The 15993-nt window shown below is 40.5% G+C and overlaps 1 protein-coding gene across 2 annotated transcripts in view; it reads right to left on the reverse strand.

The window, feature by feature from the left end:
• grik4 (glutamate receptor, ionotropic, kainate 4) overlaps positions 1 to 15993 on the reverse strand; it is a 378192-nt gene that overhangs the window by 131568 nt on the left and 230631 nt on the right. For both annotated transcript variants that reach the window (XM_085243381.1, XM_085243380.1), the window contains exons 4-5: positions 14047 to 14211; positions 8174 to 8271 (exon numbers count right to left, since the gene is read on the reverse strand). In XM_085243381.1, the coding sequence (XP_085099507.1) occupies positions 8174 to 8271; positions 14047 to 14211 (263 nt within the window). The remainder of the gene's footprint in view (positions 1 to 8173; positions 8272 to 14046; positions 14212 to 15993) is intronic.

Below are 15993 nucleotides of genomic sequence, written 5' to 3' on the forward strand. Positions count from 1 at the left end.
GAAAAATGAAAACATTTGTTCAGTGGAATGTTGATACGTGAGCATGTGCGTATGTGATTGTGTGTGTGTGTGCGAGGTCAGATAAAAATATCAGAACACGTTTTATAAAGAACAATCAATTCTAAGCAAGGAAAAGGTCATCATGCAGTATTCTATCACATGTAAACTTATATCATTAAAAGCTTATACTGACTACTAAGTACAATTTTCCATTGACATTCTCCATTTGTGACAAATCGTTCACACTCAGGAATTATGGATACATTGTTTGAAAATGGCCTTATAACCATTCCCAGTTAACCATTCCTGGTGTCTTTCTTCCTTGGCATTGTGTCAACACACACCCGAATGCTCCAGACCAGCAACCTGCCAAAACGTCTGCTTTTATAGAGGTGCTCAGACATGCTGATGAACAATTAATAAATTGGATTCCATTATCAGCACCTGGCTGTTACTTACCTTGTTTTTTCTGTGGAAACAGTAACGATGTGCTTCGTTTTCCATTCATTGCTTCTGTATTTTGGCTTATTTTTAGTTAAATAAATATAAAACTATGTACCGGTAATCTGTCATGTAGTGTAATTCATCTGAAGTTGTTTTCACCTAATTTTAAGTTTATATACTGGCACAGGGCACGACGGTGTGTAAGACAGTAACTAGTGTGTACTTGTGTGAAAGATAAGCTGACCACATGTTTTGTTGTACTTGAACATGAGCGGCAGTATTCTGGCTCTGGTATGACCAACTGTGGTGAAACATCTGGAAGGGAGACGTTCGAAAGCATCCAAAGAAAAGACAGCTATCGTGTAAATGGTCTCTGGCCAGAGAGGATTTTCCGGATTGGCTAGTGGGCTTATCAAGTGACAAAAAGCAATTCTGCACCGCGTGTAGCACAGAGCTGCAGGATAACTCACCCATTTAAATCAGTTAGGAAAACTCAACACTAAACACAAACACCTCAGATTCAGTATCTGCACATGTGAGTGGACAAACGTAAACACTCTGAGATCTGTTTCAAATATTCAAAGTGAGCGTGAGTGGGTTCTTTTAAGGAATAGTACATAATAAATGACACAAATGAAGCACTCAACCTGAAAACTCTGCTTCTTTGAAAGTAGGTTTTCAACTGTTCAATAACCATATGCAAGCAATCAACTGTGCCTCAGCTTTGTCTGATGTTCCTGTTCAGCAATTGCTTCTGTCTGGCCATGTGGAAGAATCCTACGGATTTCATTTGCCTACTAATAAAGTAATCTTGAGAAACATGTTTTGACTCCAAACTATCTTCCAAATAAAGTCACGCTCAGAAGAGAGAGGTACAGATTCTTTTTTTTTTTCTGGTGCCGAATGAGTTTTTCAACAAAAGCACTCCCAATGCACCAAAACACTGTATCACAGGAGACAGGGACGAGGGAGAGGCACAACATGAGAAGGGAAGAGCTTCTGCAACACAGCAAGGGAGGGATAAAGACACCTTAAAAGCACCGCTAATCTAGCACTTCGGTTAGGTGACATTCAAGTTGCGAGCAATTTTCAGAGTATTTAAATAATAGTTTTCTCAGAGAATACTTGAGTTATTGTGTGTGTCTATGTGTGGATAAAAGCGCAAATCCCTCAATATTGCCAGGATGGCCTTTGTTTGCCCAGCAGACCTCAGGTTCACCTCTAAATCCAACCTGAGCACCACCCTGCGGAAATGCAGCTGGATAATCTCTCTGTACTCCTACAAGCAGATGGCTTTTCAAGCCTAAAGCAACCCCTGGACATCAGACATATCATTAATATTCATGAAAATGCCTGACACATGTTGAAGTCATAGAGTATTATGTTTCCTCACTCCAGCAGACGCAGGGATGCAGCACGTTTCATCCTTTGCAGTCGAGGAAAGTAGGCAAGGGATAAAAACAGGGCATGAGATCATCAGTGGCATGGAAAAGGATTCAGATAAAATAGGAGGCATGTACAAATGTATTCATTGACATTTGCTCAATTACTTTAAAATCTTATTATGGCCAATAGCTAAATGACCTATCCAAGCCTTACTATGAAAATAAATTAAAGTACAACACGGGCATTGAAAATAGAGCCTCTGGGATTTCTGATAGGGGGATTAGAACTCCTGGAACCTAAATGTAGTTCTTCTAAGTGACCATTTATAAACTATGAATACAAGTCTGATTTCTTATCTTTGAGATTCAAAAGGAAGCATCGTAGTAATACGAGCTCCTCACTGCATAGTCGAGCTTAAATACCTGCAAAGCAACAGGAGGCTTCTAACACACGCAACATTAGTCTGCCCTGTTTTTAAGTCCCGGTCCCAAGGTTTGCTTGTTACATTGTCTCAGATGATAAGAAGCGCTCAACCTGCACACAGTCAATCACTTCTCTGCAGTGGCTCCTTTTATATTAGTCACCATTAGTGTGAAACCCAGATGGCTCAGTCCCACTCCCCTGCCTCTCTCCTCGGTAAAAGTGGCCAACAGCAGTGGAACTCAGGGAGTGATTGATAGAGACTGGTAAACGATGTGCTGATCACCTAGTGGGGTCTGTCAGCCACAATATTGCTGTCAGTGTCCAAGGAAACCACGAGCTGGGGCAGCAACAGCATCTGTGGCTCTGCGCTCACAGTGAGGGATTAGGTGGTCAGAACCTGGTGTGCAGAGTGCTACACGCCACACACACACACACACACACACCACACAGACACGCACACACCTCTGCTCTAGCAAATACAGCTTCCATTATTACTTTTTTGTGTGCTATTTTTCAGTTATTTCTTATTTTGAATCTGTCTGATCAAGAACCTTTTACGTTTATGAAATACCAACGGCTTCCTCATGAAATGCCTTTGGTGCAAAAATGTATATGTGTTTTGCTCACAAAGCCCTTGATCGTACTGCACCTGGACCTGGACACCCTTTAGTTTTATTCTCTGGCATCTAATTTACTCCTGTCCCCCTGAGCGGTCCGCAGAGGCGTGCAGCAGACTATTTGCCTTTCAAGCACAGAATAAGGGTTTACATTATTTCACGAAGAATTGCTGTTTACTCTGCCGCGCTATTGGATGAGCCTGACTTATAGCCGTACCATACTCAGGAAAACACCTAGTTGGTGTGAAATAATGAAGTTTTAACTTGGACTTCAGCCTCTTCATGCACAGCCCTTCTTACCAGGGGTCCATTTATGATCATTGCAAAGGTTGACCATATTCTAACCTATCATATTTTGCCTTAAGTCAATCATTTTCTAACTGAAGGTGCCAATAAATTATCAATACCTGCTTTGATAAAAAATCTCATTGTTTCTTTAGGGCATGAATCCTTCTCAACTACTACACAGATGGGAGATTTAATAGATGATTGAATTTGATCTTCATTTTGTGAACATTTTGTGTTACAGGATATCCATTGTCTCAATACCAAGATTAATGTGGGCACTTATTAGTATGCTTACTGTTTTTTTAAGGCCAAGCTGGTGAATGCCATCAACAAGCATTCCCATCAGAATGAGAAAGGTGACCTCTCTGCAAGACAGATAACACACACACCAGCAGCTGACTAGGCCGATTTGCACACCTTAAGCCTGAGATGAAGGACTTAATCAGCAAAATCAGATGGTGTAGTGTTTGATTTGAATACAAATCTGCACACTCCTAGCTCTTGATAACATCCAGGTGAGGGTCAATGAGTTAAAGGATAATTCCGCTTTACGTCATCTCGACACATTTCCCATATACGGGGATGTTGTGATCTTTTCTTAGCCTCCCGTAGACACAAAGCAGGGAGTCAGTGTTCTTATCCATAATGGACAATAAAATAAAATGCCAGCGCCGAGCACATGACATTAATCACAAGTGTAACAATCAAATGTAAAAGGCAGTGACTCAGATACTGTGTATTCCGCTACTGAAACATGTACTTATATAAGGTTCACCGACCAACAGTGCACAAAAAGCTCCACCTTTACCATCTACAGCAGTAAAACGCTACTTAGGTATTTATGCAGTAATCCAGTGATATATTGTAGAGTATAAACAAAATACGTCTCTCAGTGGGGCCAATGCCCTAAATTATGGGTACTTTAGGTACCTTTAGGTCATGTGCTAATAGAATTTATGTAATTTTATGCAGGACTTAAACTAGTAATGGCATTTTTATATAGTGCAGTTTTGCTCCCTTTGCTTAAAGGATCTTGTTGTTGTTTATCAGTAGTCGAAGGGGGAAACGACTCTGTTGCAACACTTGCTTGTTTTATGTGTTGCCATCAATCCAAATGTAAACATTATGCTTCTCAGATAAAAAGGGAATCATAACTAAAAATAACCAAGAGTTTTACGTCACGGCAGTCAGTTGCATTTTTGCAGTAACATTTTTGTTCGATATTAACCCTCTCAGGCTCAAATTAAGTTTTTGTTGCTAATCCACAAAAGAATACCTGCAGTGGTACTTCTGAGTAGAAAAAAAACTATGTATGTGGGGTAACCAGGTTGTTAGCTTTTACTTGTTGCAAATCTATAACGCCTGCCTTGAGAGGGTTAAAGAATATCAGTGCAAAAAACCCCTAAATATAGGCTTTAATAAATTAAGAAACACAAGTAAAATGACAGAGTCTCAAAGATTAGAACAGAAAAGCTGCTCTCACACATTGCCGTGCCCCCGGAAAATCACAGAAAAGGTCCTGTTCGGAGGAGACAGTTGTCAAGACTGATAGTGGATGTAGGAGTGTTAAATTTACAGAACAGTTGGTGATGGACACCAAACTAGCACAGCACAAGCCCAGTGCGAATGTTTCTATGAAGCTGTCACGCGATGTGGGAGACCACATTATATATTTGTCCCTTTTTACTGATGACTGAATTATCAGCCGTCTAAATGCTAAAGCTATTCAGTCTGAAGAAATGGTATCTGAGCTGGCCGAGCTGTATGCTACTGGCTGAGGCCCGATTAAAATGACTGCTTAATTAAGTGTTACATGAGGATTAAATTAATATGACAACAGCAGATCTTCTAATCCTGTCAGTCTCTGTGACAAACAGGCACGATTGGCTGAGCTACAAAGTATTCTGGTAATCCAGCCGATTGTGCAACCCAGATCACAAAGAGAAGACATCAATAAAGATGGAATTTGAGCCAGTGTAGGAAAACTGCACATCTATGCGGATGGTATCAACTCCTAAGAGTATTTTATTTCTATACTGCGTTTATCGGTTAACAATTCAAAATGTGCATTTTCTCTTCATGGAGTCTTTAATATTCATACGGTGGTATTATCATAGTCAGTGTTTCAAAGCTCTCTGTACTGCCAGTCAGTGCCGCCAGAGATTTTTAACCGCAGGGAGTCCTGGTCTGTCTGTGGCTATAATAGACTGATATCTCATTAGAAAGACAAGCTGCACTGTACCAGAGGACGTTATTGGAGCTAGTATGGCAATAGAGTGTGTTTTAGTTGTTCTACTGATCAGATTCCTGCAGTTAAATAGGCGGCTTCACTGCAGACACAATCTAATTATGGAAGAGCACAGTAAAACACACTGAATGGATAAAATGAACGATGGTTGACATGTTTTTAAAAACTGTAGTTAATAATCAAGCCGTTTCAGAATTTACTAATTTATTCAGCAAAATGTATTAAAAAAAACATCAAATTTACCGCACCACATCAGGGCTGTCACAGATACATTTTTCCGAACGCACATATCTTATTTATAATAGATTTTTATCTAGTTTATAGTTTTGTCTCATTTAGAGGAGCGCTGTCTCTTGACATCAGGCAGCAAAACAAACCATGTCAGAGTTCAGACGAGCCAATTAGCATCCAACTGGGATCTGTTTGGTTGCAGTCAAGCTCTGTACAAAATCCAATCAGTCATGTTTAAAGTGTGCTCAGATAAGAAATTATACATTTTTAAATCAGACCAGTATAATAAAAAACATCTGCTAAATATCCTCATTTTAAGGAATTGATGGATGGCCGGTTGTTGCTTTCAATAAATGAGACACAGAAGAAACCAAACCAGACTTTGTATAAAACTACATAGTTGTTTTAGTTTCTAATTATTCTGATAAAATAATTTACCATACTGTATATTTCCAGTTGAGTCACACTGAGAAAAATCTGACATGCTCAAGAGTGCAGGAGACAGTATAACAACTTTAAACATAAGCAGTCATGTGGCCCCAAAAAGTTGCCCACACACTTGTCCACCCCTGCTTTAATTAGTCACAAGAAGTCATTAAAACTACTTTGATCTTTCAAAATCGTGTAATAGTAAGAAGCTCTGACAATTTCATGTCCTTCTGTAGGTTTTTCAGAGAAAAAGGCAGCACATTTAGAAGCCCCCCCCCCTCCTCCAATTCTGCTACTGTGAGACTGAAGGCCATGCTCGTTTTGGTATGCCATACACGAGTATATGCAGCAGTATAAAGGCTAAATGATCACTGCTTCACAGTGTTTGGCAAAAAAATTAAAACATTTTGGAAGGCAGTTACAGAGACATGTGAGAAAATTATGTCAAATGAAGTTCCAAATACCCCAAAACCATTTCTGCTTGGTTTGTAGCCAAAAGAACACAGTTGTCATCAATGTGAACAAACATGACTGAACCTCAGGTTTTAAATCCTAAAAAGCTATCAGAAGTGTTTGGGGGGGGGGGGCAAACAAAAAACAAAAATGAAAAATAATAAAGCACATTGACTAGAAAATACTCATAGAAAAAGATGAATCATGTCACATCATATACTAGAAAAAAATAACACATGAAAGGTGATTTAGATCATTTTGAACATGGCATGAAGTCACTGGTACTAGAAGGGCGGTTTCAAATTTTTTTGGAAATTGCCACATGGCCGTCTGAGGATTTACAGAGAATTGTCCAAAAAGACAAAACATCCAGCAAGAGACAGTTCCCTGGGTATCTTGGTCATGCCAGAGGTGCCAGAATGCTTTGAGCATACCTTCTGCAAGGTATGCAGAAGAGCATCTTTGACTCCACAATATGTCAAATCTTGAAGCAGATTATCTAAAGCAGCAGAAGACCACAGAAGACAGTCCTGTCACATCAAAATGGACCAAAATCTCTAAGGAGTGATTTCAGCACCTTCTTGAATCTATGGCATGAAAAATTAAAACAGTTCTGAAGGCAAAAGGAGGTCCAAGTTGGTGTACCTAAGAGAGCAGCTAGCGAGTATATACAAAAAATGGTTTAACGAGTTTGGGAACAATATTTGAACTATTTGCTCTTTGTTTTCTTTGTATTTGGATATTTTATCATTACTGCAATTCTTTTAAAAATATTAATACAATATAACTGAAAGGGAAAAAATGTCCAGTGATATTTTGACTTGAGCTGTATAGCAATGGAGAAAAATGACACGGTAGAATTTCATCATTTTTACGAACAACTGGGAACCCTTTCCCCGTAAGTCTCCTGCTAAACCCACATAGCCACTAACGAGCGTCAACGTTTCAAACTCTTTGGGCCAGATTTACTAAGTAGGACAGACTAGTGTGAGGCTGCAAACAGAAAAAAAACAGAAGAATAGGAGGGGAAAGTTCTGTGGGTGATCTAATAACAATGTGCACATTTATTAACACAGTCCATCTCCTTTATGTCAATATGAACAATCCAAACTTTAATCTGGCAGAAATAAGTCAGTGACAGTTGGATAAAAGGTGCGACCACTGTGGAAATTTAAAAAGGTGTCTCATGAGATCCACAAGGGAAATTTCACATTTGCAAGCTATCTTGCTGAGTTTTGACTGGTGGGGTGAATTTATTATTTAAATAACATTTGCAGTCTGAAGGCGGTAGACATGTAGACATATGACAAATGACTGCAAATGTGAATGAAGCTAAAACACTTATGCACAACAGCACTTATGTACAGCCTTATTAAAGCCCTGCTTGACTTTCGAATGGTTTATGCAGTGTGTTATGACTTTCAGTTGGAGATCATTGGTAATTTTTGATTTATTCCAGAAAATTATAAATTCTAGTTTGTAATGATAAGGACCTTCTGGCATTCCAGATGAGTCACCACACAATAAGCAATTTTCCTTCATGAAAGGAAAACTTTCTGTGCAAATATAATATTTGTGCAGCTAAATCTGCCCCTTTTTTTCTGTGTGGCTGAATCGCACGCCACCAGCCCCGGGCCAGTTGGTTGGAACTTACCTCCTTCTCTCCACATATATTGCTGATGATTGAGTTGGAAGCTGGACTGGCAGATGGACCAAGGACTGCCACCACCCCTTTGGACATGATCTGGCACACTGGAAAAAAAAATAGAGGAGGAGTACAGAGATATAAGCAGGGGCAATTAGAGGTAACAGAGATAATTAAAGTAAAGTAAGGCAGTTGGTGTTAGATCAGGCTTTTTTTTCAGGCTAATGTTAATGGATCCATATGATCACTGCCTCAACCTCTGAACAGATAGCAGCCTGCACCAGCATTTCTCCTGTCTCAAGGGAACCAGAAACTACAAGTGTAAGGGAAATATGCACAAGGGCAGATGCTACACTCTATCTGCCTTTGGATGTTTTACTTGTTGGGGATATTAATATGATCAACTCTCAAGTATAAAGACGGAAAGATATGCAGCAAAAAAGAAAGAAGACAATGACGGATAAACAGAGTGGGAGTCGGTGAAAAGCAGACGTTGGGAAATGTGACAAGCAGCAATATCTGGAGGGTGAAAATAAAAAATCTGGTATTTGATAATTTGCACATGAATGCAATAATATCCCCCCCCACACACACACACACACACACACACACACACACACACACACACACACACACACACACACACACACACATCTCATCGTGCTTTTCAAATACAACATTTACAAGGATTGATTTAACAGCGGTACCTTTGGGCTTTAAAACATATCTGTAAACAGAAACATTTCAGTAAAAGTGACTTTCTTTCCTTTGCCATGTGCACAGGCCATATGCTTTAATCTCCCAAACTGGGAAAGAATGCCGTTTCTTATGTGTTTATAATCCCTGGCTTGTAATTAACACACTGCAGTCCAGGGTGTAAAGAAGACACACATACTGAAGCACTATTATTGTGTGAGCATGTGTGCACCAAGTGTGTGAGTGTGGGTGTTGGTAATTTGGTGGCTGTTATTGGGGAATTGCTGAGCATTAACCAGCCACCAGTGTAAAATAGGCAAAGGGGAAACATTTCCAGGCCCGTGCGGTGCATCGAGAGGCAGTGAATCGAATGATTAATAAGTAATCCGCTAGTCACCCATGGGGCTTGTAAGACATGAATACACTGCCATCTTACATGAAAAAAAACAACACACATGTATACAGTGCACACGCACACACTAACGCATCCATGCCCACACTTTTGTTTGCACCTGTCTGTAATGGCTTCACTGAATTATAAAGCTGAATGATTTGACTGCAAGCCAGAATGCTCCCGGCCCCAGTGACACTTTCATTTGCTCTCTTTGTGCACGGCGAGCTTTTTCTGTGTGTAAATATGTGAGCCATATTAAAAGTATTTGGACAGTTACACTCCTTTTTTTTGGAAAAAAAAACACTGTGTGGGATTCAGTTCTTTTACTATATTAGGTCTAAATTAGAAGGATCCAAAAACATTGCTTAAACTAAACAATTATATAGGTTTATGTAAGTATATGTAAAAGCACTTTACATAGGTTAATTCCTAAAAATGGATGTAGCTCTGGATGAAAAGGTCAATAGAGTGAAATCTGCTTTAAAAAAAACAAACCCAAAATGTTACTCATGGCCCAAATCAAACAGCATTTATAGGCTATCACGCAGCAGAATTAGCACACTACTCTTCAGTTGTGCTTTTACTGCTATTAAAAGTTGATGGATAACTAATGAGGTACAATATATTGCCACTAGTATTCGCTCGTCTGCCTTCACATGCATATAGACCTGAGTGACATCCCATTCTTAATCACGAGGTTTAGGAGTGTGTTTATGGGAATTTATGACCATTCTTACAGAAGAGTGTCTGTGATGTCAAAGAATGATGTTGGATGAGAAGGCCTGGCTTGCAGTCTACTCTCTAATTCATCCCAAAGGCGTTCTGCCCGGTTGAGGTCAGAACTCTGTGCAGGCCACTCAAGTTCTTCCACACCAAACTCACTCATCCACGTCTTTATGGGCCTTGCGTCATACACTGGTGTGCAGTCATGTTGAAACAGGAAGGGGTCATCCCCAACCTGTTCTTGCAAAGTTGGGGGCATGAAATTGTCCAAAATGTCTCAGTATACTGAAGCGTTAAGAGTTCCTTTCACTGGAAATAAGGGCCGAGCACAACTCCTGAAAAATCAATTTACACACTGTTCTCGAGCTAAGAACACTATGCGCCTCAGCATCTGCCGCTCTGTGATTTTACATTGCCTACCCTTTAATGGCAGAGTTGCGGTTGTTTGCAGTCACTTCCACTTTGTTATAATACCACTAACAGCTGACTGTGGAATATTTAGTAGTCAGGAAATTTCTGACTGGACTTGTTGCACAGGTGACATCCTATTACGGTACCATGCTTGGGATTCACTGAGCTGCTGAGAGCGACTCGTTCTCTCACAAATATAGAAGCAGTCTGCATGCCTTGGTGCTTGATTTTATACACCTGTGGCCATAGACGTGACTGGAACACCTGAATGCAACGCCAATGATTTGGATAGGTGAGTAAATACTGGCAGTGTGGGGTACATGGGATCAGCTAGAGGATCTGAGTATCCCACATTCAGGGAGTCAAAAAAACCAACAAGATGCTACAACAAGCCATAATTGAAAATGTAGGCGCAGACAAAGTCCAATGAAAGTACAGCGCTGGAGTTCAGGTAGTCACTGACTACCACAGTCTGTTCCTTTCCACATTCATTACCACAATTAATTTTCCTCAAAGGCCTCATGAGAAACTTGGACTGTTGTGAAGGACCGCAACAAAAAGATTATTAAGTGATCAAATTAATATGAAGCTGCACTCGGTTCTGCTTGGTATTCATTTTATTTATACAACGGTCCCAGTTTGTCATGTGGCCTTTGGGGGAAATTAATTACCCACCCCTGCTTTATTTGTTCACAAGAAGTCAAACTCAGCACAGCCCCTTTCTGATGGCAGTCTGACTCAGTCGATGACACTGGGGACCTCTGCTATGAAGATTTTCATCTTCACAAGTCTCAAAGCCAGTGGGACTATTCTTATTCAACAAGGAAGAATGTGCCACACTCTTTTTTTCTGAGGGTGAAAGTGAAAAAATTGGATTCACCTTATCTGGAAGAAAAGCTAAACACCAACAGAAACTGTTGTCTCTGACAGCCTTAAAACCTGTGTGACCATAACTGCCATAAACACAAGCGTTCTTTTTCTCCTTGATAATAACTATTTACATAAACATCTATATACATCTCCAGAAATACTTCACAAGATTTCCATAATTATGCAAGTCCCTCGAGTTCCTTTGTGGTTCAGATCATAAGATCATCTTTAGGCCATTATCACTATTTAACATTGTTTTTCACTAATCAATACAAGGTAGTAAACTCTTGTCCTTAAGAAATAGGGAAAAAATCCAGTTAAGACTCAGGAGATAGGGCTCTTCGGCTGAAATTTTTGGTTTATCGGGTGATGGCCTTCAGCTCACACTGGAGCGGTATACAGCTGAGTGTGAAGCGGCGGGAATGAGAATCAGCACCTCCGAGTCTGAGGCCATGGCCCTCAGCCAGAAAAGGGTGTAATACGCACTCCGGGTCAGCTAAGAAATACTGCCCCAAGTGGAAGAGTTTAAATATCTCGCAGTCTTGTTCACAAGTGAGGAAAGTTGGGAGCGGGAGATCGACTAATGGATTGGTGCTGCAGCGATGCGGACGCTGTATCAGTCCATCGTGGTGACGAAAGAGCGGAGCGTAAAAGCAAAGCTCTTGATTTACTGGTTTACTATTTCCCCACCCCACGTCCCTACACAAAGCGGATGAACTTTAGGTAGTTACCGAAAGAACGAGACTGCGGATACAAGTGGCAGAAATGAGCTTTCTCTGATGGGTGGCTGGCCTCTCCCTGAGAGATAGGGTGAGGAGTTCAGCCACCTGGGATGGGGTCAGAGTAGAGCCGCTGCTCCTCCACAGGAGCCAGTTAAGGTGGTTCAGGCATCTGACAAGGATGCCTCCTAGGCGCCTCTAGGTGAGGTGTTCTGAGAATGTCCCCCTGGGAGGAGGCCCTGGGGCAGACACAGGACACGCTGGAGAGATTATATCTCTTGGCTGGCCCGGGAGCGCCTCGGTGTTCCCCCAGAAAACCTGTTGGAGGTGGCTGTAAAACATGATGGAGGCTCTGTCATGGTAAAGAGCTGCATTTTGGCCAGAGGTGTTGGGGATCATGTTAAAATTGATAAAATCATGATAGTGGAAAAATACCTTCAGATTTGAATTCACAAATCAATGCCACCTTTTTCAGCATGACAATGATCCCAAACAATGAAGCACCATCATTCATGGATTGGCCTCCATAGAGGCTGAACCTTAACTTTATTGAAGCAGTGTGGGGTCATCTTGACAGAGAACAGAATAAAAGGCCTCAACATTTAAAGAAGAGCTTTAAATGACTTCAAGAAACCTAGAGATCTTTCCTGAAGACTACTTAAAGAGAGTAAATTCAGGATGTGTTCAAGAATAAAGGTTGTCATATAGATGTCACACATTATTATATAGAACAGAAAATCTGTGCATGATAGAATCTTACAGTATGTGGATGTTATGCAGCAAGCAGTCTATGTCCATACTGAACAGCCAGGAAAGGACTCATTGATGGTGGGATCTGACTTTTCTTCCCAGGTAATTCTCACTCTGTGATATTTTCATCTATCCGTGGCCGCTGATCCGTCCCTAATCCAAATCCTGGCTCTAATTACACACTCACACTTTCACACACTAAACATTTGCACAGTATACACAAAATCCAGCTTGTGCACAGCTACACACTTTGCTTTACATATACCCACACGCACAAACACAAACACACGGGGACACATGCACGCACGCAAGCACACTAAAGGAACCACACTGTGAGGTTTGTCTTAGCCCGGGCAGAGAAAGTAAAACAGTTTGTTGTGGCTGTGGTAACTGAAGTGCTGTTTCCATGTATTAGGCAGGCACCACTGAAGCTCTTGCATTTGGGAAAGTAGGAATGTGTCATATTGAAAATCAATGGCTGCACTTTTTGCAGAGACACACTGCGCTGTATTGATTTGGGGTGTTTAAATTAAAAATTTAAAAACAAACAAACCAATAAACATTGAGGTGTGATGCAACAAGTCACCAGACAGTACAAAAATGCTGTGGGTAAGTGCTGATACCGCTGATAGCAAATAGCTACTCTGGCTTGTGTTAATAGGGTCACTCTCAGTGATGCATTTGTCACATCTAGGTAACAAATTAGTGGGAATCCCATGATGGTCTGGCCTACTTAATAAAAGTTCAACAACACCTGGATTAGAATGTCCACTGCACCTGGTGGTTTAGGCCAAACGTGACGTGTTCTGTCTTTTCGTGCACATTTCCATTTTTATAACTTGGGGCTAATGGCCGATGCGTAGACGTAAATGTATGATTGTGCCAATCTTTATTGCCACTTCTCAGAAATCCCAAGATCTTTAAGAAAGAGATCTTGGAACAGCTTGAAAAGATGAGACTTTCTGGAGAAAAAAATTAATTAAATCTCAGTGAATTTGTTGATTCCTTTTTCAACTGATGCTTGTATCACAGCGTTGATGGTGGAGGTTTATTTTCTGAGCCTATTGTTCAGGACTAGAATGCAGGATTACAGGGAGCATAAATGGCGATGGGCCCGCGGTGACATCACAATCGGAAAAACTTTTCAAGGTCATCTCTAAAAAAGCGAGCAACCATATAAAAAAATAGAACATCTATTAAAATATGTTATGAGCAACTACTTGCAGAAAGAGCAAGAGAGGCTCTTTTTCTCTGAATGAATAAACACGTTAGCCAACAAACACACACAATCACTTGCTTTTCTTTCCTGTGCTACTTACTTGTTTCCCCCATCTCATATTCGCTGTCTCTCAGCAGTTCAAAGATGTCCACCTCCAGCTTGCCAGTGATGGAGCGGTTACTGCTCCTGTTGATGCTGTCTTTGGCCAGCGTGATAGCCAGACGCTCTCCTCTGCTGCACTCCATAGGGTCATCAAGGATGGCAGCTGAGGAAAATGGAAAAGGCCATTGTGTTGTGAGACTGAGAGAAAATCCCCCAAAATAAAACACATTTATTCTCAGTGGTAAGTGAAATATTTCCCAAATGAAGGAGAGTGAAGGTGGCCTTTTTGCCATTGAGTTGAGGAATTTAAAAAGACACTTTTTCCCCTTTCTTTAATAAAAAGTCTAGTCTACAGAAAGCAGCTCCCAAGGCGGCACACAGGCTTATTAGGACCAGTGCTTATTTGACTTTTCGTGAACACCTTTCTCCATTATTCTTGAGTACCTCCAATGGCACAGCATTATCCTTAATAACTCCATACACTTTTCCAAGCAGCTTGTAGAGTAGGGGTGGGGTATTTAATATTTCCAAAAAGGTGAAGTGCTACATAATGTAAATAATGGATCTGTATGTTAAAACCCTGAAATCTTAAAAGCTTTAAATTCTTTCACCTATTCAAAGGCATTTTAAAGGGCAGCACAAAACCTAAAAGTCATAACATCCTCTATCATGCAGCACAAGAATGAAAATCAGCATCTGTAATGGCATGCCAGACACTTAGAACACCAGTCACTGCAGCAGCTTTCCAAAGACGCTACGTACACCGTGTAGGTCTACAAAATTAAATCAGTTTGTCACAAGAACACTAAAGAATGACAAGACAGCATGTTGTTCTCCAAAATGATTTAGGTGCATTCTCTATGCAATATTTGTTGCAGTGTAGTCGCATTATAATCAGAGGAACTGATTCCTGTCTTGTATATGGCTTAGCTAAGCCAATTATAAAGGGATTGGATATAGATGATGCTTTCTTCTCGTTTTTATGCAGAAAAAATAATGTAATTCCACCACAATAAGGCTGCAGATGATTATTATAAATCATTGCACAACACATCATAACTAAGGAGTGGCACATTTGTGTGCATGCTCCAATTTTTTTCTTTTTGGGAACAACATTATGGACTTACTCCGTGACCTTTAACGGCACAGGTGTCACATTGTCATGATGAGCAATTATGCAGGCGCAGCAAACATCATCTGTTTACTGTGTTGTCAGAAAGGAGAGAAACAGAATTGCACACAGCTTCTCATTCTGTCTCTTATTTTTGATTATCAGTCCAACCATTAATGGGCTTTTTTTCGTGAAATTGTGTGGCTTGATCCACTGACTCTATGCTGGATCAATGCTCGTTAGAACCCTGACAAGTCAGCAATATATCAACAATCAGTCAAGTGCCTATTCATTACATAACTGCAACAATTTTGAAATTATATATTGACAACTTAATCAGCTTTCGACTCAATTACATCAACAAATATTTATATGAAATGCAAGACACCTTCAAAAGTCTACAGTCAGGAAAGTAAAGCCTAATAAAGTGTGCAGCAGATGTCTGAAAGCAGGCTTTGTAATTACTGTAATTACACTGGGCTAGCACAAAGGTTCTTAAGTTAAATCGATTACATCTGCAGTTAAAGCGCAGGCAGGAGATAAAAGCAACCAACCTGGAAAAGTGTGAAATTAATAAGGCACAAAAAAAATACAATTAAGTACAACATGGCTGAAAGGGAAATGTGCTGTAGGCTGTCCAATATAGAAGAAAACCGTGGGTTGCGTGTCTCATCTTATCAGAATTAAATGATCAGACGTGCATGCAAAGCTGAAACATGTTTGAAGTGACCTTTTCCCTACGGATCACACAGCTGAATAAACATCAGCTAACTCTGACTCGCAAAGATGAGACATACCCACTCATCTGATACCATCACAGCGCCAAGTCACAGC

This window comes from Mchenga conophoros, linkage group LG14 (assembly GCF_057382185.1).
Source record: "Mchenga conophoros isolate Kocher_MC1m ecotype Shallow Benthic linkage group LG14, M_conophoros_male_GT1.1, whole genome shotgun sequence".
NCBI lineage: Eukaryota > Metazoa > Chordata > Actinopteri > Cichliformes > Cichlidae > Mchenga > Mchenga conophoros.